Here is a 25121-nt window from a genome sequence, read left to right as displayed (position 1 = left end):
CTATTAAAAATATTGATTATTGAGTTAACCTAAAATCATAATAGAACTTTTGGGATGATGGAGACAGATATGTATATGTGGTAAGGAAAGGGCAGAGAGATGAAAGAGCTACACTTCATTTCATCCAAAGTGGGAATAAATATATAAAACATCAAGAAGAAGCCACCAAAGTAAAGGCGTGACAGAAAAACATCCACATGCCGAAGTATTTGAAGACAAATTTTCTTAGGAAAAAAGAGGAGGACTGAGTATGTGATTGAATAGAGGTGGAAGTGTTAAAAACATGGACTAGGCGATATTTAAAGGGAATGGAGGATGTGGAGATGCAGCAGGCACACAGGCTGCATATGGGGTTTTGGAAGTGGAAGAAGGTTAAGTGTATTTGCTGTGAGGGATGGCAGGACTGCACTTATCCTGAATGAATTCAGGAACGGGCAGTAAGCAGAAAGGACCTAAATGTATTGTCACGAAGCCTGCTATCCAGAGGAGCATTTCCCCTGCCCCTTTACCCAGTCATTTTTGGGTATACATACAGCACCAACTTTCCCACTGCAGCAAATTCGCAGTAGCAGTTGAGATTTTATAAAATTAGAAATGATGGTAGTGGCCACAAGCAAATGGACTAGCAGCTACAAGAAATGTCAGCTGATGTCAGTTCTGACAAGAAGAACCCCCCAAAACCATAAAGCAGACATCGGAACTTAGGCCTTACATCAGTCTTGGGCCATTCAAAGTAGAGTCATCTATGTCAGTGGTCCCCAGGCTTTTTGGCACCAGGGACCGGTTTCGTGGAAGACAGTTTTTCCACGGACTGGGCCTGGATAGGGGGCGGGGGATGGATGCTTTTGGGATGAAACTGTTCATCTCAGATCATCAGGCATTACTTAGATTCTCATAAGGAGCGCATAACCTAGATCCCTCGCATGTACAGTTCACAATGGAGTTCACGCTCCTATGAGAATCTAATGCTGTCGCTGATCTGACAGGAGGTGGAGCTCAGGCAGTAATGCTCACCTGCCTCTTAGCTGCTGTGCAAACCAGTTCTAACAAGCCACGGACGGGTACTACGGGTCCATGGCCCAGGGGCTGGGGACTCTCTATGCTCTATATCACTGGTGCTGCATGGTGTAGTGCCTGATGCTTATGAAGAAGTTTAAGCATGTACTGAGATGAAATCTTTTTTATTTTCAATTTGTTAAATAAGGTATATTTTCAATTTGACATTTTCCATGAAATGATGTTTAAAGAGGCATTTGAGAATAATCTCAAAATAATCGATACCGAAAAAAATGCTTTGGTTTTGTTTAAAAGGGTAAAATCCTTTGGGATACTTAGCTATCCAAAGTGTCTCTTTCTGGAGGTTTTTCCTCTTGAAGAGTCTGTCTGCAGGGATGATGAAGACAAGGCAAGGAAGAGAAAAGAAGGTGATTTCCCATAGGTAAGTTCTAGTGGGGGAAAAGAAGTGGCATTACTTAGTAGAAGCCTTCAAAATTTATCAAGGGTTGAAAGTAGATGCCTCGGATTGTGGGTTTCTGAGAGAGATGCGTCTAGTTGTTTATAACTCCTTAAGGAGAGGGGGAAGAGCCTAAGAGCAGGGAAGACTTGGGATGAATGTTCTCGAAGCTTAGGTGCCCCATCCTAAGCTTTGGATCTGATGAGAAGCTGCGGCAATGGAAAGAGAAGGGCAGAGCACACCGGATGTGAGGTGTGAAGAGTGAAAAGATGTTATTGGGGGCCAGAACCCAAAACAATCAGACTGGCAGCTGATGGTGATGGTGTGCTAGTCACCCTGGCTATTAGCTCTAGGATCAGAATGCTCAGTGACATTTCTGAGTGGGGCTTAGTTTGGGAGGGGTTTGCTGCTGACAAAGCTGGATGGAGTCAGAATTAGGGGGAGCTGATGCGATTCAGAATATTGTCCAGAATGAGAAACAGACTGCATTGCCTTCCCTGCTTCCATCCTCCTTCAGCCTGGGACTGTCAGCTGGGCAGTGCCTGTCAAGCTTAGCTTCTACTTGGCTGCCCCAACTCAGGGTCATCCTGTGCATGGCCAACACAACTTTTCTAAGTACATCTTTTTCTTAAAAAGTTTACAAATGAGTAACATTACAGAAAATTGTTCATTAAAATTTTATGGAGTCTAATTGTCAGAAAAATCTCCATTGTATGACCCAATAGCACATATATGTATGTAACTGAAACCCTCAATATTTTGCTGACATCGATAATGGTAAGTTAATAAATATATCTCAGCTATCCAAAACAATACGGTGGCTCAAGTTAATCCAGTCTTCAAGAATAATTTTCTCTTTTCCATTCCAATCATTTTGTTCTCCCACGGACATTAATAAACTAGGAGGTCTTTGTGGTTGCCTTTGTGGCCAGGTCAGGGTAAATGTGGTTTCAAACAGACTCGAACTCTCTTTGCCAGTCTGAGTATCTCTGAGCCAGATTCTTTGCGGAGGGCTTGGTGTGAGTTAGCACATCCAGAAAGTCGGCAGTGGTTACTATATCCAACTGGATCCTGGGTAAGTCGCTGCTTTCTAGGATAAGAACACAACAGTAACAGCACAACAATCGACCTCTTGGTGATCAATGCTCTTGAAATGCTAATAGACCTTCTTTCAAAATAATGCATAATGCAGCATTCTTAATTGTTAATGCAGCAAAAGGCAAGACTAAAGAGGGCTGGGGAAAAATTCTTTAACGTGCAACTGAGTTAGCCCCTAAGGCCCAGACAAAAAAATGTGACCTAAATGTATCGTTACCAGGTATTATTTAATATTTATATAGTGCCTCAAATGGATCCAGCCCAACATCAGAGTGTGCCAGAGAAATAAAAGCCTGAGCCCTAAGGAGTTTATCATCTGCAAGCAAAGTCGATCCGAATCAGAACACCCACGGAGGAATGAGTTGAGTGAGGGATGATTTGACCAAAAAACGCGTTGCCAAGTGTAAAGCGGCACCAAGAACAGGCGCCAGGCTCCATCTGCTGGTGAGAGGGATTTTTACACAAATTCCTGGAACACCTTCATGGTGATCCAACCCATACCTGACTGGTGACTTTCAAGTGCATCAAAGATCTTCCTCACGGGCCGCATGGCTGCTTCCCTGCAGACGAGCTTAATATCTGAGCCTGAGTAGCCCTCAGTCTCCTGAAACAGCCAAAAAACCAGCCATTGGTCAGTGGGCGGAATGCTCCTGGCCATTACGTTGTTATAGGCAGGACCCAATATCAGAAGCCCTGTGTAGATTCTGTATCTGTCACCCATGAACACCCTAAAAAGATTCCCAGATAAACAGTGCTTGAGGAAGAGACCCTGCTAGCATGTTGGGATAACCTAAGCAGCTGGGCTAGAATGGCTTTCTAACACCATCGAAATATGCTGTAAGATGCCAGTGAAGGATCAGAACACCCAAGTTAGCCTATCAGGGCCCCTGTGCTCAAATCCAAGGATGGTCAAATTTGGTAGGCACGTTTATTCTTGTAAATAAGATCATACCTGCCATTTAGGAACCTCAGAGAACATTGTGTTCAAATGTTCACCAAAAGCAGGCAACATTTCTGCAACACCCTGGGAATGGACACCAGTGATAATGGGCATAATAGACATGTACCTGGAGCTTTTCTGTTATGTAATCATCACAGTCATTCTTTGTGGCTCATCTGCTACCCATTTTACAGATGAAGAAACAGGCTCAAAGAGTAAGTGACTTCTCCGAGGTCACACAGCTAACAAGCAGCAGGGCCAGGATTTGACCATAGGTTCTCTGAGTCTAAACCCTATGCTGTTTCCACTGCCTCACGTTGTTTCTCCTTCTCTGAATATTTTTAAGTGAAAAGGAGCTTATTCTTCGTGAAGATGCCCATTGCATTACGGGGGCAGCTTGGATCTTATTCTAAGTGTCTCAAGCTTCTATCAGCTCATGGTAAGACCTGGTCTACAAGATGGCCATATGGTGGGCCCTTGACCTACATGTGCCCCTCTCCAGGGCAGCTGACCTGGCTCAGCACACTGTACTCCAGCTCTGTGTGCAGCTCCAAGGCCCTGCTCTTGCTCACAGGAGGCAGCCAGTGGTAGATCATGGCCTGCCTGGCCTCCCGGCTGGGGAGATCGACCAGAATCCTCTTCTCCAGGCGGCGTAACATGGCACAGTCCAGCTCCCTGAAATCACACCAGAAATGGAGCTGGACAGGGCTGCAAACACACTTCCTGAACAACAACTGTACTTTAAGAACAATTTAGCATTGCAGGAAGCAATTCTGCATTTTAACTGTCACTCTACATCTATGCCTTGAGGGGATGGGACAATTAATATTATTTGGAGAAAGAATTGGTGAGAAAGAGAACTGAGGGAGGGAAGGAAGGGAAGAGAGGGAGGAAAGCAGAAAGGAAGGAGAAGAAAGGGAAGGAAGGATGAATGGAAGAAAAGAAAAAGAACACATTCTCAGAACTAATGAAAAGGAAGTAATTTTATGCGACTTAATTTGGGGTACAAAAACCAACTAACAACCGGCAATCATGAGTATTCTCATTGCAGTTGTAACATGAATTATTCAATCCGATCTTGCCAGTGAGTAAATTATTGCTGACAATAACTTGGGCACTCTAAGTACATTAACTCTTCCAAAATTCTCAGTCCTTCTGGAGTGAATGACCCCCTCACTTCATTACATTGGTGAACTTAGCACCAGTGGCCCTTCCCGGGTGCCCAGTGCAAATAACGGCCCTTTCAGACACTCACTTTTACTCCTCCCAAAACTGTCAGGCCAAGTTTATGTGATTTTGCATCCATAGGCCATTTCCTTAAACAACTTGATATGGTTTGGCTCTGTGTCCCCACCCAAATCTCATCTTGAATTGTAATCGCATAATTCCCACGTGTTGTGGGAGGGACCCAGTAGGAGATAATTTGAATCATGTGGGCAGTTTCCACCACGCATGCTGTTCTCATGGTAGTGAATAAGTCTCACGAGGTCTGATGGTTTTATCAGGGGTTTCCGCTTCTTGCATCTTCCTCATTTTCTCTTGCTGCCACCATATAAGAAGTGTCTTTTGCCCCCCGCCATGATTCTGAGGCTCCCCATCCATGTGAAACTGTAAGTCCAATTAATTTTTTTCTCTTCCCAGTCTTGGATATGTCTTCACCAGCAGCATGAAAATGGACTAGTACACTTTTTTTTTTTTTTTTTTTTTTTTTTTGAGATGGAGTCTTGCTCTGTCACCAGGCTGGAGTGCAATGGCTTTCAAGCTAATATAAAAGTAGAATAAAACAATTGAACATCTATATACATACCATCTTGATTCAGCACCAGTATTCTTCTATATCTGCTTCATATCTCTCTATCTACCTATTCTTGCTAAATTATTTCAAAGTAATTTATATCATGACACCTCATCCCTAAATATTTTAGCATGTATTTCCAAAGAAGGGCATTTGCTTACATAGCCACAATATCATTATGACACCTGGCAAAACTGATTCTGTGATGTGTCTAATGCTCAGTCCATATTCAGATTTCTCCAGTCAGGGTGGAGGGTGGGAGGAGGAGAGGATCAGGAAAAACAACTAATGGGTACTAGGCTTAATACCTGGGTGATGAAATAATCTGTACAGCAAACCCCCATGACACAAGTTCACCTATACAACAAACCTGCACATGTACCCCTGAGCTTAAATAAAAGTTAAAAAATACTCCAACCATCCCCAAAATATCTTCCATCATTTTCTGACAAAATCCAGTGAACAAATATGCATTATGTATGGTTATGTCTCTTAAATCTCTTTTTAATCTAGGCCAGCCTGCTTGCCCTAGACCCTTTTTGAAAAAACAGGGCCAGCTGGAGAATGTCCCACATTCTGAATTTGTCTGATGATTTCCTTGTGATACATGAAACTGGTTCCTCTATTCCCTGTCTCTAAGAGGGAAGTTCTAAAAGCTTAATGAGATTTAGGGTAAATATTTTTTGGCAAGCGTATTGCATAGATGATGATGTGTTTTCATATTCATCAGGATCCACACATCTGTGTATCTCACTGTCGGTGTGGTGGTTGATTTTCTGGTGGCCATGGAACTCTCCGTTGTAAAGAAAAACATCTTCTCTCAGCATGTAGTAAGTATTCTGTGTACAATACTTTGACACCATAGGAATACCCAATTCCTTATACCCTTTCAACTAATGGTTTTAGCATCTATTAATGATCTTTGTCTGAATCAATTATTTCACTAGAGGTTGCAAATGCTGATTAAACACACACCCACATACACACACAGAGTTGGATTTTTTTTTGTTTTTTTTTTTGAGCCAGGGTCTTCCTCTGTTGCCCAGGCTGGAGTGCAGTGGTGCCGTCGCAGCTCACTGCAACCTACACCTCCTGGACTCAAGCGATCCTTCTGCCTCAGCCCCCCAGTAGCTGGGACTACAGGTGCGAGCCCGGCTAATATTTTTTGGATGCAGTTTCACCATGTTAACCATGCTGGTCTTGAACTACTGAGCTCAAGCAGTCCACCCGCCTCAGCCTCCCAAAGTGCTAGGATTACAGGTGTGAGCCACCACGCCTGGCCTGGATTTTTCATTCCAAATACATTATTTGGAGTTATTATGAAATTACATAGCACTATTATGTAAAGCAGAGCTTTCCCTCATCAGCTGAGGCTATTTGGTTACTCTAAATTACCATTCCTATTATCAACAGATCATCTTGAGTGTGAGTCTGTGAACTGTTTATTTGATTTTCTAGGATAGAAATTAGGAAATTCCTGTATGTTAGCCTAACCATTGATAAAGAGTAACAATGAGCTGAGTGCGGTGGCTCACGCCTGTAATCCCAGCCCTTGGGGAAGCTGAGGTAGAAGATTTGCTGACTATGCTGGGCAACATAGTGAGACCCCGTCTCTGCACAATATAAATAAAATTAGCCGGGTGTGGTGATGCACGCCTGTAGTCTCAGCTACTTGAGAGGCTGAGGTAGGAGAGTCACCTGAGCCCAGGAAGCCGAGGTTGTAGCGAGCTGAGATCATACTATTGCACTCCAGCCTGAGTGACAGAAATAAATTTTTTAAAACATAAAATTTTAAATATTTTTTAAAAAAGAGTAACAATGAAAACGTCATCACCAGGTATTTCTCACTCATAAAAACACTGAGAATATCTAAACTGTCTTCCCATTTTTTCTTATTCTCATTCTGAATCTATGTTACAATATTTCTTTTTAAACTGAAAACATACTTCCAGGGAACATATCTGAATCCTAAATCACAGCAACCAGATTTCTTTAAGGAGTGTGTCTTTTCCTCTCCTATTGTTTGTCTAACCCTGAGCTGAGAATCCATAGTCCAGGGGTGCCTTACCGACAGTAACAATGACCTATTTCTTTTTTGCATTTGCTTCTTTTATCAGGCTCACCCTGTTGACATTCATCGCACATCAGAGACTCAGCCACCTCTTCCCTTGCACAATCATTCCCCCTCTCAAGGCACATTTATATTCAAGGCACAGGGTCAAGGAAAAGAAGAAAAAAACACGCTTCACAGCAGAACTTTGCCTAGCACTCCAATTGAGGATGTGCTTATCTTTGCTTCAAATGGTTTCTTCCTTGTTCATACTCAGCAATAATATACAGCCAGCAGGCAGCAAGAATGATGCTGTTCCCCTTGACTGGTCAGCACCCACACCACACCAGTTGTTCAGTATTTTGAATATCACCCCTGCATATAAGCCACAAAAATATGTTATCCTTCATACCCAAGGATGTTCCAACAGAAGGCTGTGTTACTAAGGTTGAAATAAAAACACTGTATTAGTCCATTCTCACACTGCTATGAAGAAATACTTGAGACTGGGTAATTTATAAAGGAAAGGGGTTTAATTGACTCACAGTTCCACATGGCCTCAAGAAACTGACAATCATGATGGAAAGCAAAAGAGAGAGGCGGGCATCTTCTTTACAGGGTGGCAGGACAGAGTGAGCACTTATAAAACCATCAAGGTGCAGTGAGATCTCATGAGAACAGCATGGGGAAAACCACCCCTATGATTCAGTTATCTCCACCTGGTCCCGTCCTTGACAGGTGGGGATTATGAGGATTATAACTGAAGATGAAATTTTGGGTGGGGACCAGCCAAACCATATTACACTTCATTGTTGATGAACTTTAACTAAGACTGCACTTAAATTTGGGGATAAACACAATCAGCTCTGCTTCCTCCTACTAAACACCACTGAAAGAGTTTTTGAATGGCATAAACCCACAAAAGCAAAGAGAATTGGAGAACTGATTGAAGCAAAGATTTGAAAGCTGGGAAGCATAATGATGAGTAAAAGAAACTTAGTAGAACTGAGAAGCTGCTTTCTAAATCAGCAGTAAAGAAAGTCAAGAAATAATCTGAGTCACAGAAACCCCGAGAGACTTGGCAGTATCTTCTTCTACCTTTAGAGGTGAGGGTGAGGCTGGGTTGAAAATAGGGGGTTTGATTGCCAATTTGCATAAAAAAAAGATCACAGATTTCCACCCCCTCCAGTAGCAGGGGAACTGCCTCTCCCATACCTTGGTAGAGGGTAAAATGGAGGGTCTCCAGGCTGGGAAACACCAGGCTCAGTTGAAAATAGTGTACTGTACTGAAGCAATGAGATACCGACTATCCCTAGACTCTTAGCAGCCAAACTCTTGCCCTCCAGGCAGGAGATTGCAAGAATCGTCACTTGGCAATCTGACCAGCCAAAGAGAAAGACCCTAAGGACATTGATATTGGGAGTTCCCCAACACAGTAACCCAGTCAAATCTCAATACATGGAGCCCACAGTTGGCAAGGCTTTGCCACATGCACAGAGCTTCCTGTGGGTTTTGTTAATGTACCCCTCTCATAAACATTAGGCAGCCAAGAAGACCTACATCTGTGGAACTCCTCTAACTTGAAGACAGAGCCCAACACAAATAAATGGGGGAAAATAAAAAGAATCTTGGAGAAAACAGAATTCTTCAGGGAAATGAAACTTCAAAAATTAGTATTCTCAGAGAGATGTAAGAAAATATTGCCGTGAAACAAGAAGAGTGTCTTAGTCCATTTTGAACTGCTATTAACAAAATACCTGAGACTGGGTAATTTATAAAGAACAGAAATTTCATGGTTTGTCATTTTGGAGGGTGGGAGACCAAGATCAAGGCACCAGCAGGTTTGGTGTCTGGTGAGAGCCTGGCCTCTGCTTCCAAGATGGCATATCCTCAAGAGGCGGAAACAGTGTGTCTTCACATGATGGCAAGTGGAAGGCAAAAAAGAGAGACCAAACTGCCTCCATCATGCCTTTTTATAATGGCAGTAATCTGTTCATGACAGTGGAGCCCTGGTGACCTAAACACTTCCCATAGGGCTCTACCATCCGACACTGTTGCATTGGGGATTAAATTTCTAACACATGAATTTTGAGGAACACATTCAGACTACAGCAAAGAGGATGCCATTTAAAAAGAATAGAGAAAAACAACAAAATACAGTAACTTGAGAATACAAAATATGATAGAAGAAATTAAAAACACAATGGAAAATTTAGAAGATAAAGCTGGAGAAATCTCTCACAGAGTAGGACAAGAAAGATACACAAGGCCAGGCATGGTGGCCTATGCCTGTAATTCAGTGCATTAGGAGGCCAAGGTAGGAGGATCACTTGAGCCCAGGAGTTTGAATCCAGCCTGGGCAACACAGTGAGACCCCATCTCTACAAAAAAATTAGCCAGGCATATGCCTGTAGTCCCAGCTAGTTGGGACGTGGGACGATCGCTTGAACCCAAGAGGTTGAGGCTGCAGGGAGCTGTGGTCATGCCACTGCGCTCCAGCCTGGGTGACAGAGCCAGGCCCTGTCTCAATTAAAGAAAAAAAAAAAAGACACACAAATATGCACATAAATACACACACACACACACACAAAGAAATTCGAAATGAGAAAGAAATGGTTTTTAAAATGAGAACATTATTACAGGAGAGCCAACAGACAATAGGAGATCAAAAAAAAAAAAAAAAAAAAAAGGACAGAGAAAACAGAAGGGAGGATATCAAAGAAATCATTCAAGAAAACTTTCCAGAATTCTAGGAAATAATTTTCTGTATGTGAAATATTAATAAAAGCAAATGCTTAACTAGTACTTAACTAAGTGGCAGGCAATGTCTCAAGCATTTTACAGACATTAATTCATTTAATTCTCACAACAACCCTGTGAGGCAAGCATGAAGATTTAACTCAGTGAGTCCCTAAACCTGTGCCTCAGTTAACTGCTAGTGGACTCCCAAGTCACATCGTGGTGAAATTTCAAAACCTGGAGAACAAAGAAAGGATCATAAAAGCTTCCAGAGAGAAAAAACAGGTTATGTACAATGGATCAATAAGACTTCTCAACAGCAATGTAAGACATTAAAAGAAAATAGAACACTGCCTTCAGAATTCAGATGAGAAATAATTTCTAGCATAGAAATCTATCTCTTGATGAAGACATCAATTAAGTTGGGGGATAGAATAAAGACATTTTCAACATGTGAGGCCTAAAAAAAATTACCTCCCATGTACCCTTTATCAGGAAAGCATTGGAGGATTCTCTCCAAAGGAGGAGAGTAAACCACACCAAAGGACTATAAGGGATTCAAGAAACAGAGGCTGTGACACAGAGAGTGAAGGACCCTCCAGGAGGACGATGGGGAACCCCAGGGTTTCCTCTCCAGACTAGGTGCAGGACAAGCAGGTGAGCCTGGAGCTGGTAAGAAGGCTCTTACCAGCCTTCTCTCCAAGGAGATGAAACTCATAGAATGCCTGGAATGTCTCAATGTATCAAGAGTCCATCTAGACAGTTAACAGTTGTGACTGAATTATAGGAGAAAAAGGTGAAGTGATGGGGGAGAAAAGAAAAAAAGGAGAGAAGGGATTTTTTTTTTCTTTTTTTTTTTTTTTTGAGACGGAGTCTCACTCACTCTGTCACCCAGCCTAGAGTGCAGTGGTGCGATCTTGGCTCACTGCAACCTCTACCTCCCAGGTTCAAGCAATTCTCCCACCTTGGCCTCCTGAGTAGCTGGGATTACAGGCGTGTGCCACCATGCTGGGCTATTTTTTGTATTTTTAGTAGAAACGGGATTTCGCCATGTTGACCAGGCTGGTCTCAAACTCCTGACCTCAAGTGATCTGCCTGCCTCAGCCTCCCAAAGTGCTGGGATTACAGGCGTGATCCACTTCACTCGGCCGGGAGATCTTTTAACAGGGAAGCTAAATCATTGCATTTATATTTTAGGAATTCAGTGCCGTTCAGCAGTATTTACTGCCTGCCATGTGTATTGTCATTGCTATGCCTCCAATATACAGAAACAAGACGCCCTCTTCCTTATATGTAATTAAAGGCAGTAATATGGAGGGTTGGGTCTTGGCCTGTGGGATCATTGATCCTGTAAATTTCAAAGAAAAAATAAGAGCTGATATCAGACTGAAAACCCCAAGGGAAGAGAAAATAAGCCCCTAGAAATGGCAGAGCACGGGGTAATGAGCAGTTGCTGTATTTTCTTCCAAGGCCTTTACTTTGGATCAGCTACTTGCTTCTAAAAGACAGGCTGCTAAAGAAGAAAGATTCTTTCACAGGGACTCCTTCTTCCTGCTGTCCCTATCCCATCCAGAGTGACTTCCTGTCTAAAGGAAGTCCAGAACCCTCCAGAATGCCCTAGGAAAATGGAGTCTTGTAGATGATGTGGAAAACAATCCCTCACTACAGATGTCTGTATTGATTAGCTAATGCCCTAAAGCAAGAGATTTACCTCAAAACTGCTTGTGGGCACAAAATAAGTGCAACTCTCTGACAGCCAGTCCTGATGAATGCACTTTTCATGACATCAATAATCATATAATCATACAAGGGAGGAAACGAAGGACAAATGGAATGTACCCAGGAATCATTCTTTATGCCAATATATTTATATTAAAAAATTTAACCTGTGGCAACCAGAAAGCACTCCCCTTAGTCCCTGCACTTTGAGTTTTGAACCTAGTTACTCTGTTTTAATGTCTCCTTTCTTTTGTTTTTCTGGTACTTCTGTCACCTCAAAGGGCAAAACTACCAGCAAGTGTGAGCTGCTGGTGTACAGCAAGTGTGAAATGCAGCAAAGACTCACAGACCTCAGAGTTTGGTCCACTGGACCCAGGCCCACTGCTGGATAAAAGGTGCAGCACCCACTGGCCACTTCGACGGTTTACATCTTGCTTCAAGGCCTTGCGCCCGATCAGCTGAGCCCCTGTGCCAACCCTCAGGTACCTTCCTAAGTCCCTCGTCCTGTCTCCATTGTTAAACCAGGGTTCCTGGGACAGAGATCATTCCAGATTTTACAGAATGTGGAAGCAACATAATTCTAGTTTATTCCTTCACTAGTTAAAATGTATTAAGTTGAAATTATCAGCATAAGAGAAACCAACCTTCAGTTTTAAAAGGGAAGTCTTTGCAGTATGTCTATGTAACACCATGAAGTGAGTGGTCAGGACAACTCTGGAAATTAATATTTATTAACATTCTGTGGTTGATAATAGGGAGCCAATGATTAAGCATTGAAGGGTACTTTGTCTTCCACAGTGAGCCCAGCATCAGCTGTCCCCCACCTACAATTCCCACTTGGGCCAAACTGGTCTGTTTGCCATTCTCAGAATCCACTTTTTGCCATCCTAGTTCTGAGTTTCTACTCAGGCCATTTTCCTTATGTGGAACTTTCACTTTGTCTATCAAAAGTTGAGTCATGTTTATAGACCCAGATCAAGTGCTCTCTACTTCATAAAGGCTTTTAAAACTATATGTCATCAGAAATTGCCTCTTTCCCTTGTATATTTTGGTTCTTATTATCGTCTGTACCAATCACATGGTGCTGGCTGCATCTCCACCTCATAGTTATTTATTTTCTAACCCACTGATTGTTCAATCAGATTGCCAGTTTCCAGAGGCCAAAGATTATGGACCATATGATGTGGATTCCCCCTCCCTCCATCATGCAGAATAAATACCCAACAGGTGCTCAAGAAATACTATTTCGGGCTGGGCGCGGTGGCTCCTGCCTGTAATCCCAGCACTTTGGGAGGCTGAGGTGGGCAGATCACCTGAGGTCAGGAGTTTGAGACCAGCCTAGCTAACATGGTGAAACCCTGTCTCTACTAATAATACAAAAATGAGCTGGGCATGGTGGTGGGCAACTGTAATCCCAGCTACTCAGGAGGCTGAGGCAGGAGAATTGCTTGAACTTGGGAGGCGAAGGTTGCAGTGAGCCAAGATCGTGCCACTGTACTGTAGCCTGGGGGACAGAGTGAGACTCTGTCTCAAAAAAAAAAAAAAAGAAGAAATACTAGTTCAGCTGGGCATGGTGGCTCACGCCTGTAATCCCAGCACTTGCCAGCACTTTGGGAGGCCGAGGCAGGTGGATCACTTGAGTCCAGGAGTTTGAGACTAGCCTTGGCAACATGGTGAAACCCCAGCTCTACCAAAAATACAAAAATTAGCCAGTCTTATAATCTAATCTCAAAATAGATTTTTTTTTTTAAAGAAATACTACTTGAACACATGACTGACCTTTAGGTGCAGGGCTACTTACTTCATGTTAAATGGCCTGCTTCCTTAACATCCAGGAATTATTTATGAAGGTGAATCTGCTTTGTTGAAAATTTTAGCATTTTATAATCATCATTAGTTCTAATCAATAGAGAAAAGCCGCATCAACTTGGGCAATGGAAATAAGATGTTATATTTTAATCTTTAGTGAAAATAATGGAAACAATGAGTTTAGGGGATGATTCATTGAACCCATGTGGCTGGGCAGTACTTTTGAAAATCAGCTGACAGATGTGGCCTCCACAGAGACCCCACTTCTCATTCTGAGCAGTGAGTTCAGAAGCATGAGGCCTGAGGATCCTGTAGGAGAGTCTGCAGCTATCAGTTCAGTTTATGACCTACTGATGTTTGGGTTGAGAGCATCATTTCTTTATAATGAAGAAAGAAAATTACTTCTAATTGCTACAATATCAACAAAGAAGATATATTCCTCAATTACTCTTGCCAGAAAATATATTACCAAAATTGAGAGGAAAAAAAATGGGAAGGCTGGCTCTGTTTCCAGCAAAAAGATAAACTAGCTTCTCTTGTTATACAGTCCCTTAAAAAGCTCAATTAATTATAGGAAATACCTTTCGAATGCACAATTGAGCCCTCAAGGAGACAGGGCCAGAATTCTCAAGGGCCAAAAATAAAGAGGAAGCTGAAAATGAAAGCTGGGCAGTTGAAGCTATGGCTGATTAGGGGTGTTTGTCTCTTGGTTACAAAAGGTTTGAGTTTTAAAGGCAACATGTAGAATGGCATAGAAGGTCCTGGACCCATTCAAGATGGGAGGTGGCGTCAAGGCCCACCACATAAAGACTCAGTATTGCTGAAGGGTGCATGCCTACTATGAAAGGGTTGATTAGGAAATCTCCCCACTAGCAATGGAAGGCACCAGGGAAATTTGTCTGCCTTGCACTTTGGGGTGGGAGAAAGTGTTCACTGATAAGTTAGGACCACAGATCTCCTCTTATTGGCATGGTCCAAAAAATTCTGAACAGGGAAATTAGCTAAAAGTGATGTAAAGACTGACACAGTAAAACAAATATTCTCTGGAGGGACCCATGCAAGAATCCCACAGATAGAGACCACTTCATTAATGTAAGCTAACAATCTAAAATTACAAAACACTAGCCGGGTGTGGTGGCACACGTCTGTGGTCCCTGAGGTGGGAGGATCGCTTGAACCTGGGAGGCGGAGGTTGCAGTGGGCTGAGATTGCATCACTGCACTCCAGCCTGGGTAACAGAGTGAGACCCCCCTCTCAAAAATGAATGAATAAATTTATTAATTAATATAAAATTAGAAAACACATAACCATCATAAATGAGAGCTGGCAGAAAAAAACTAACAACAGAAATAGACTCCACTGATAGTGTAAAATAAATTATGAACAAAAATATGAACAAGACTTTTCCTTTGGCCAAGACGGAGTAGCCCATTCTTCTCTAGTTCACCCTCTTACAACTAAAAATCCCTGGATATAATACAAGAAATAAACATGGAGAGACATTGAATGGTGGAAAGATGAGGACTGGCTAGCTAGGGACCTTGGGACTTGAGGAATGGTGTGGCAGTGAGTTCCCTGGGTTTTCTCTTTACTTCCCATCTATCCCAATAGAATGCAGGAGAAGCCTGCAATTCAGAACTGCTAACATGCACAGATTCAAACACCCCATGAAAAGCCTGCTCTCGCTAGCCAAAGGACTGAGGAGAGGCGGTCTACCAGAATAAAAAACCTTTTGATAATACCTGCCCTACTCCAGCTAAACACTGAACGAAGAACTGCCCCCCGACCTTAGAGTGTCCATGGAGCCCAGCAGGGCACTGAGTCATGGTAGTGGGAAAAGGTGTTCAACAGGCTGGCACCAGATTAAAAACGCTCAAGAAAAAGAAAAGTCAAATAAATTATGGTACACACATACAATGGAGTTTTATGTGGGATTAGGCAGATTTTCAAAGTTGTCCACAATAGATTAAATGAAGGAAAAAAAACAGGCCATAGAACAAATATCACTTGTATCTACAGGACAACGCATTTTTGTTGCTCTGTGTATGTGCTCTACACACACACACACACACACACACACACACACACACACACACACACACAGATGTAAAAGAGTTTGGAGAGACTTACATCATTTTCCATGGTATAGTTACAGGGGACTATTCACTTTTTTAAACTTTTATTTTAGGTTCAGGGGTAAACTTTTGTCATGGGGGTTTGTTGTACAGGTTATTTCATCAATCAGGCACAAAGCCCAGTACCCAATAGTTATTTTTCTCTGCTCCTCTCCCTCCTCCCACCCTCCACCCTCAAGTAGGCCTCAGTGTCTGTTGTTCCCCTCCTTATGTCCATGAGTTCATCGTTTAGCTCTCACTTATAAGTGAGAACATGAGGTATTTGGTTTTCTGTTCCTGTGTTAGTTTGCTATGGATGATGGCCTTCAGCTTCATCCATGTTCCCACAAAAGACATGATCTCGTTCTTTTTATGGCTGCATGGTATTCCATGGTATATATGTACCACATTTTCTTTATCCAATCTATCATTGATGGGCGTTTAGGTTGATTCCATGTCTTTGCTATTGTGAAGACTATTCACTTTCAAATAATAATAAAGCATATAAATTATGATTTTTATAATAAACAACTATTACTTTAAAATAACCAAAAGAGTAAAAACTGTTTTTCTCTTGGGAACAAAAAACATTACCAGAGAAGGATATGGAAGCAAAAGATGATAAATAACTAAACCATTTTCACCAGAAAGGTAGATACAAAGATGGTAATACTTGAGTCACAGTGGTGAAATCAGAAGTATTTTTTCTAATTCTCCTATTTTCTATAAAATGGTTATAATAATTTTATAATGTTTTAAATGTGGTTTGAAATGTATGATTCGCATGTCAACCTACACCCTGTGAAGAAGAAAAGGTAATGCCAGAATAACCAGGTTGAAAGTTGTTTTTGTCTGATGAGATCAAACAGTAAGGTGTGAACGAAGCAAGAGCAAGGTTACTGCTTAGTAACCTCCTGCTAGTCATCATGTGCCTTCCCCACTGGACCTACCAAATCCTGCACAGTATACTTCTTTCCTCGTCATATGGGTTTTACCCGTAAAACACACATGGAAGATCATGGGCTTGATATTATTGTGTGGGATAGTGAAGTGTTGTATGTAAGTAATTCCAAGCAAAATGGTTTGACCACTAGTAGGCACAAAAATACTATTAAAGATGAATAGCAGGCTGGGCGCGGTGGCTCACGCCTGTAATCCCAACAGTTTGGGAGGCCAAGGCAGGTGGATCATGAGGTGAGGAGTTCAAGACCAGCCTGGCCAAGATGGTGAAACCCCACCTCTACTAAAAATACAAAAAATTAGCTGGGCATGGTGGTGGGTGTCTGTAATCCCAGCTACTTGGGAGGTTGAGGAAGAGAATTGCTTGAACCCGGGAGGCAGAGGTTGCGGTGAGCCGAGATCGTGCCACTGCACTCCAGCACTCCAGCCTGGGGAACAGAGCGAGATTCTGTCTCCAAAAAAAAAAGCCTACAGGCAGGACTGAAGGCAATTGCAATGAAAAATGCATTCATCAGATCAGGGTGAGGTAATACAAACTAATGTCTTCCAAAAGGTTTTCAAATGGAACACTAGACTTGTGAGATACTCCTTGAGGAAAGGAGTGGGGTCAGATAAGTGTGGAAAGTACTGCTTTATCTTATTTTTCATAGAGAGTCACAAAGCACAATAGCATTTTTTTTTAAGAGACAGGGTGTTGCAGCTCTGTTGCCCAGGCTGGGGTGCAGTGGTGTGATCATAGCTCACTTTAGCCTCAAACTCCTGGGCTCAAGCAATTCTCCTGCCTCAGCCTCTTGAGTGGCTGGGACTATAGGCACACACCACCATGCCTGGCTGATTTTTTAACAATTTTTTTGTAGAGACGAGGTCTTGCTATGTTGTCCATGCTGGCCTCAAGCAGTCCTCCTGCCTCAGTCTTACAAAACACTGGGATTACAAGCATAAGCCACCATTCCCAGCCTGCAAATAGTATCTTTTATTTATTTATTTATTTATTTATTTGCAATAAAAAAAGAGTTGAATAAACACAAGCCTGGCCACGCCACATGGGAAATGGAGTCATTACTCAAATCAATCTCCCCCAGATTTCGGAGGCTAGGCTTTTTCAAGGATAGTTTGGTGGGCAATTGAATGGGAGTATGGAAAGTGGTCCTCTTCTGGGGGCGGCCACGGGACTAGTTGGTGGGTTCACGTGGAGTCGTGGGTCGTCAGAAATGCAAAAACTTTAAAAGACATCTCTAAAGGCCAATCTTACTTAGGTTCTACAATAGTGATGTTATCTGCAGGAGTAACTGGGGAAGTTGCAGATTTTGTGACCTCCAGAGTAATGGCTGGTAACAACTTAACGACTTCAGGCTCCTCTCATCCTTCTAACCTGGTGGTCTTGCATTAGCTTTAGGAAGGCCACATAGTTTTCAAAAAGGGTTATTATCATTTAAACTATAAACGAAATGTCTCCCAAAGTTAGCTTGGCTTGAGCTCAGGAATGATTAAAGGCAAGATGGAGGTTGGTTAGATCAGATCTCTTTCACTGCCATAATCTTCTAACTGTTATATAATTTTTGCAAAAGTGGTTCCAGCAATAAAACTACCATTTCACAACTTTTGCAAAAATGAAGACCATGAGGACATTGCTGGGGACTCTCCATGAGCCAAGGAAGGGTCCCAGGAAATCAAGGGGCTGTAAAGCTTAATCGCCATTAATTCCAAATTAGTATCACTTCTGGTAACAGCACAGGAAGAAACACAAAGCAAGAATGCAGCATAGGGAGCTGGGGCCGGGGCTGCAATTATGAATAGGACGCTGAGTGGATGGCATCAGAGCAGACCCCTGAAGGTGACCTACAGAGCCCTGCAGATATCTGAAGGGGAGGGAGACGGGGGTGGGGGTGCCACTGCATTCCAGATTCTAGACTCAGGTAAGTGTGAGTGCAAGAGTCCAGAGGCAGGCTTTTTTTTTTTTTTTTTTTTTTTTTTTTTTTTTTTTTTTAGACAGAGTCTTGCTCTGTCATCCAGGCTGGAGTGCAGTGGTGCAATCTCAACTCACTGCAACTTCCACCTCCCAGGTTCAAGTCATTTTCCTGCCTCAGCCTCCTGAGTAGCTGGGACTACAAGCACGTGCCACAACGCCTGGGTAATTTTTATATTTTTAGTAGAGATAGGGTTTCGTCATGTGGGCCAGGCAGGTCTTGAACACCTGACCTCAAGTGATCTGCCTACCTCAGCCTCCCAAAGTGCTGGGATTACAGGCATGAGCCACTGCACCTGGCCCACAGTCGTATTTTAAAGACATTGAGCAACCCTGCTGGGGGAAACCAGTTGAACTGTCTTTAACTTGGCATCTCCTGAACATACCAGGCCACTAGATCTCATTTTTTGCACAACGCTTGCTGACCTATGGCAGACTGCTTTTGGAAAAATGTTGATCTAGTCAAGGCACAATCAAGACCTTGATTGCAGGCAGGGAGGACAGCTTCTTCCTGGAGCCCAGAAATGCATGTGGTTACTATGGAAAGAACAAGGGTTACATCTGCTTATCCCTCCAATCACATGCATGCATTGCTATAGCAATGTTACACCAGCAGGAGAGGGTTCATGTAGGAAGAAGTAGGTTAACATAGATAACAGAAAGACATCCCTGTTAGCAGTTGCCCCGGCGGGTTTCAAATTTGGCTGAAAAAATAAGTTGAAGTCACCAGGCGATGACACAAGTGAGCCACTGCTGACTGACAGCTCTTTTCCTTGCTGATTTCCCCTGCAAGTGAATCAGAACCATTTTATTCCATCTCTTGGATCTTAAGTTTTCTTCTAAATGTTAGGGATTTTTAAATCCAGAGCTTGGTATACCAGGTGTCTGATTTTTAAGAGAGTTGCTGGGATTTCTAGCCCTTTTACAAACAGCAAGGAAAACATGAATTTCAGCATGCTTCATACATTTAGTCTTCACACCTTATTTGTACAAACTTCCAGAGAGTTAAATAGGTATTTAAAGATGACATTTGCCTTAATGGGCCTGTTCAGTATTTTGTTTCCTGACTCAGGCTTGAGTTTGTGAATACTCAACAATCAAGGCACATCAAATTAGTTCTAACTGTGTTTACTAAATTTCTTACATGGCTATTATTTTAAGCAGTAATATTGAAGGTGCAGCATTTGTTATTCCTCTTCTTGCTTGTTTATACATCAATTGACACACAAGAGCTGTTCTTTCTTCTGGTCCTCTCTGTGATGCTATAGACTAGGGAAGGTGCTCTTTGGAGGAGAAGGGCTGAATAAACAAAGGCTGCACACCTGTCACTGCTGGGAAGGGAGAAAATGATTGCCCCTTTGAGACGGAATCTATGTCTCTAGAGAAAATGGTGGTAAGTCAACCAGCAGTAAAGAATAGCCTAGTGCCCCGGACGATGCAATAGATGAGAACTGCCACTAACTGTAAGGAATTTCTTTTGGGATTTTAAGACTGGGTCTTTACATCACTTGGTATGATTTAGTTATTTCCCCTAGAAGGACAGACTGCTTGAATCAGATAAGTCTATTCCCTCATCTAAGACCCTGAAGTCAAGAGAAAGATCTGTTCCCACATTCTTGCTAAAAAATACACTATTTTCTCATAGAAGGACTTCAGCAATGTGTCACAAGGGACTTAAGAAACATCTAAACCCTCTGCTACAGTAAACTGACTTCCGGAAATCTGTCCTAAGGAAACAACCAGAACTTTAGTCAAAGATTTTTATGCAAGGAAATTCATTTCAGTGTTATTTCTAACAGAGAAAGTTTGGGATCTTCATATATGTTCAACAGGGAAGGAATTATTAACTAAATGATGGTATATTTATGTGTGAGAATTTTGGGCAGCCATTACAAAATCCAATTTTCAAGGATGATTTAATGACATTGGAAATGTTCTTACTGTCATGTTAAGTAATGAAAGCAGGACACTAGTGGGAATACAAAGTGGTACAACCTCTGCGGGGGGAAACTTGGCAGGCTCTACCATACTTTCATGCACATTAGCCCTTTGACCCAGCAAAATCTACTTCAAGGAACCTACCCCAAAGATACACTAGCAAATACACAAAGTGTGGTCTCCACACTGCTGCTCACGGCAGCATTCTTTTTAATAGCAAAAGAGTAGGATTAACCCAAATGCCTATCATTAGGTGGCTGGTGGGATAAATTATTATACACACAAAATGGAGCCCTGTGCAGCTATAAAGGGAGCAAGGAAGAACTTTATATACTTATTTGAAAAGATTGGCAGGATATTTTGTTAAGATAAAATCAAGATACAGAAAAAATTATGTAATAAGCTATGCTTTGTGTAAGAAAACCAAGTTCAGTTATTTTATGTTTTTTTTTTTTTAATAAACATTGTGAGTTTAGCTGTGGAATATGTGTCAGCTTATCTCTATGTGATGTTTATCAAGTCCTTAGATTAGTCCAGTGGTCCTCAACTGGGGGTGATTTTGCCTCCAAGGAAACATATGGCAATGTCTAAAGACATATTTTGGTTGTCACAACTGCTGGGGAGGAGGTGCTACTGGCATCTAGTGGATAGTGGGCCAGAGATGCTGCTAAACATCATCAATGCGCAGGACAGTCCCACCACAAAGAATTATCTGGCCTGAAAATGTCAGTAGCTCTGAGGTTGAGAAATCCCACATTAGCTCTTTCACCTTAGTTAGGCCAGGTCAGTACCATTTTCCACATCAGAATGTCACTGTCAAGATAGTATTGGTGTTATTACTGAGAAGCTCTGTGATATACACACATATGCAGTATTTGTACATATTGGGATAAAGTGAGTATTAATTATATTAATGCTAAGAACTGAGATTTTCACTATTAGAGAAAAGATACCAATATAAAATCAAATATATTAATCCTAAATCTGAATGGGAAATACTAGCATGGACTCATTATTTGCCTCTTTTTAAAGATATGTATTTCCTAGCTCTGTCTAATCAAAAGGCCTAATTGTGAGACTGTGATCTCTGAATATTAACATCATTTCCCACTAAAGGCACCAGGGCTTCATGAATAAGTGGCTGATTCTAGGAGCAAAATGTACAAAATGGAGCTGAGTCATCCTGCACATATAAGAAGGAAACTTGGCCTTGACCACACCTAACAGTAGGGGAAGACTAAGAAACAGAACCCCCAACTTGAAGTTCTATTCTTAAATTCCGAGGGTGAAATAAATGTTGGGAGGCAACTGTCCATTTCTGCCACAGCAGCATGAGGGAAGACAAATGAGTCTCTGGATCTGTACTCTCTCATATGGTAGCACCAGCCACATGTGGCTTTTGGGTATTGAAACCCAGTTATTCCAAACTGAGGTGTGATGTAAATGTAAAATATATGCTGGATTTTTCCAATTTAGTATGAAAAAAGAAACTACAATATCACACTAATTTTTATACTGATATTAAAATAATGTTTTGAAAATACTGTTAAATAAAACATGTTATTAACATTAATTTCACCAATTTATTTTTACTTTTAAAAAATGTGGCTAATAGAAAACCTGAAAGTATGCATGTGCCTCACAATATATTTCTATTATATTTCTATTAGACAGTGCCGCTGTCGAATAACCAGGTACAGGGTCTTCTGAAAGGTCCAAGACTTGGGAAATGAGACACATATGGGAAGTTTAGCAAGGTAGAGAAAAAAAGGAATAAAAAAGTTCAGAAAGGAAGGAAGAGAGAAAGAAAGTGATGGATAGAGTGGAAGAGGGAGGGATAAAGTGATGGAGGGAAGGAGGGAAGAAGGCGGGAAAGAAAGGAGGGAAGGAAGGAAAGAGGGAAGGGAAGGAAAGGGAGGAGGGAAGGAGGGAAGGAAGGAGGGAGGGTGGAAGGAAGGAAGGGCTACAGAATGGGAGAAATTATTTACAAATCATATATCCAATAGAGGGCTTGTATCTGGAATATATTTTAAAAGTCTTATAACTCAATAATAAAAAGAAAAATTTTAAAGTGGACAAAGGATTTGAAAAGACATTTCTCCCAAGAAGATACGCAATTGGCCCATAAGGACATGAAAAGATGCACAATATCATTTGTCTCAGAGAAATGCAAATCAAAACCATTTCTTATCCACTCGGATGGCTACAATAAAAGAGACATATAATAACAAGCGTTAGCGAGGTTGTGGAGAAATCGGAACCCTCATCCTTTGCTTGTGAAGTGTGAATTTGCTTCATGTGAAATGGTGCAACATCTTTGTAAAACAGTTGGGCTGTTCCTCAACTAATCAAACGTAGAGTGGCCGTATGACCCAATAATTCTACTCACAGGTATAAGAACAGGCAAATCTACAAGAACGTAAAATAGATCAGTGATTGCCTAATGCTGATGTAGGCATAGGGGAAATGGGATGGTTGCTAATGAGTACAGGGTTTCTTTTTGGGGTAAAGAAAAATGTTCTAAAATTGATTGTGGTGGTAGTTGCACAACCCTAAATACACTCAAAACCATTGAATCGTATACTCTAAATGGGTGAATTGGGTGGTATGTGAGTTATATCTCAATAAAATTTTAGGGGGAAAAAAACCTGAAACTAATGGGGTTGTACCAAACAAGTCATGAGCTTGTAGTGAAAGAGAAAGAAGCTGATGGCTGACTCATTGGTCGCCACTGAAGGTCACTGTGGCATCAACTCACAACTAAAAATCAAAGAGAAAAAAATCCTGCTTTTCTAGTATGAACTATATTTCAGGGTTACCAAATAACCTTACTGGAAGAGGGAAAGTTCTGTTATCAAGAATAATTCCAGCTGTTGATCAGAGGAAATGATAGACTTGTACCCCTGGTGAAATAACTGATTCAGGCAGAGGTCATCAATGGATGCTAACACCATTGATGGGAGCTGTACAGGCAAGGAACCAGGGTGACACACCTGAACCCGGTGATCAATCTTAGCATCACCAAAAGTGGAGCAACAAGACATCACATACCTCTAGATATAATGCAACGTGATGTGCACAGCATCGCCTATGAAGTGTGTTTGCCAAAAAATTCTATTGATCCTGAATATAATCTATCTAACCTTTAGTCTAATTACAGGAGTAAGAACAACCCTACTACCATGAGGACACAACGAGCCTAATCCAGAAAGTGTGGACATCCTGCAAGACAATCCCTCTGGCAGGCAATAAGTCAATGACAAGTGGAGGAAAAGAAAAAAAAAAGGAGGCTGAGGCGGGCGGATCACTTGAGGTCAGGAGTTCAAGACTAGTCTGGCCAGCATGGTGAAACCCCATCTCTATTAAAAATACAAAAAAATTAGCCGGGCGTGGTGGCAGGCGCCTGTAGTCCCAGCTACCTGGGAGGCTGAGGCAGTAGAGTGGCTTGAACCTGGGAGGCAGAGGTTGCAGTGAGCCAAGATCGTGCCATTGCACTCCAGCCTGGATGACAGAGCAAGGATCCATCTCAAAAAAAAAAAAAAAAAAAAAGAGGCCGTCTGTTCTAGATTAAGAGACTTAAGGGAATGACCAATTACAAAGTGCAAACCTTGTTTGGATACCAGTTCAGTAAGTCAATGGTAAAGAGAGTTTTGAAACAAATTGGGAAATCTGAATATAAACAGGAATCACTGTTAATTATGTTAGGGTGATAATGACTTTGTAGTAATGTAAAAAAAGTCCTTATTTTTCTTCAACATGTACATTTGAGAAATAACATAATAGTTGAATATGATTTAAGATATTGCAGCAAAGAAGTGGCAGGGGGTGGTGCTGGAATAGATGAAATAAATTGAGCAAGATAGTGTTAGTTATTAAAACGGGGAGATGGTGGGTTCATTCTGCTTTTTTCCTTTCCTTAGTGTTTTTGGGAATTTTTCATAATAAAACAGGATATATGAGTTAGAACATATTGGTTCTAAGGCACGTTGTAATGATGCAATCAATGATATGAGGAACATAAGCTCAAAAGCACATGTGTATTTGCCAGCTGACACATTGAGAAGCAAATTTTTGGAAAAGCCCTTATAAGCTTATTCAATTTTTATGGGTTTTTTGCTTTGTTTTTGGTTTTTTGACTTCTGTGAACCATTTTATTTGGGCTTAGGAAAATCGAAACAGCACAATAAGTTTCTCAACAAATTCTTAGGTATTCACTGGGGGTAGAAGGTCCTCTATTCTTCCAGAAAATATGTAGGTCTCCCCAGGGCACAGACCTTCCCACATTCATGCCTGAAGACTTACAGTTTTTCTGCCTCCCTAGCTGACTCTAATATTCACCCCCAGTGGTTATGATCAACCTTGTTTTAAACCTTTGAAGGAAAGAAGATTCCTTCCCTAAAAGTTTCCACAATCACATTTCAATGACGGTTCTCTGTTTGGACTCCACTTTGATATTATTATATATAGATCCTATATCTTCAAATTGTAAAATGCTGATCACCTGAGCAAGTAGAGAAAGTATTCTAGATTCAAGGGGAGG

General features: G+C 41.6%; 1 protein-coding gene and 1 long non-coding RNA gene across 15 annotated transcripts in view; one reads left to right on the top strand and one right to left on the bottom strand.

Annotated features, from left to right (window-relative positions):
* Positions 1–1165: 1165 nt before the first annotated feature.
* KATNAL2 (katanin catalytic subunit A1 like 2) overlaps positions 1166–25121 on the bottom strand; it is a 298323-nt gene continuing 274367 nt past the window's right edge. For 13 of the 14 annotated variants that reach the window (XM_063597270.1, XM_055102405.2, XM_063597268.1 and 10 more), the window contains 3 exons: positions 4004–4166; positions 3053–3155; positions 1166–2543 (listed from right to left, as the gene is read on the bottom strand). In XM_063597270.1, coding sequence (XP_063453340.1) covers positions 2404–2543; positions 3053–3155; positions 4004–4166 — 406 coding nt within the window. In that variant the 3' untranslated portion in view covers positions 1166–2403. The other variant, XM_057300394.1, reaches the window with a different exon arrangement.
* On the top strand, positions 5260–25032 carry LOC134729219 (uncharacterized). Its single transcript, XR_010110113.1, has 4 exons — positions 5260–6116; positions 7404–10732; positions 12076–12276; positions 23742–25032. It is a non-coding gene; the product is annotated as an uncharacterized LOC134729219 (long non-coding RNA).

Source organism: Pan paniscus, chromosome 17, assembly GCF_029289425.2.
Source record: "Pan paniscus chromosome 17, NHGRI_mPanPan1-v2.0_pri, whole genome shotgun sequence".
Taxonomy (NCBI): Eukaryota; Metazoa; Chordata; class Mammalia; order Primates; family Hominidae; genus Pan; species Pan paniscus.
Note: the sequence above shows the minus strand (reverse complement) of the source record. Positions and strands in the feature narration are given on the sequence as shown.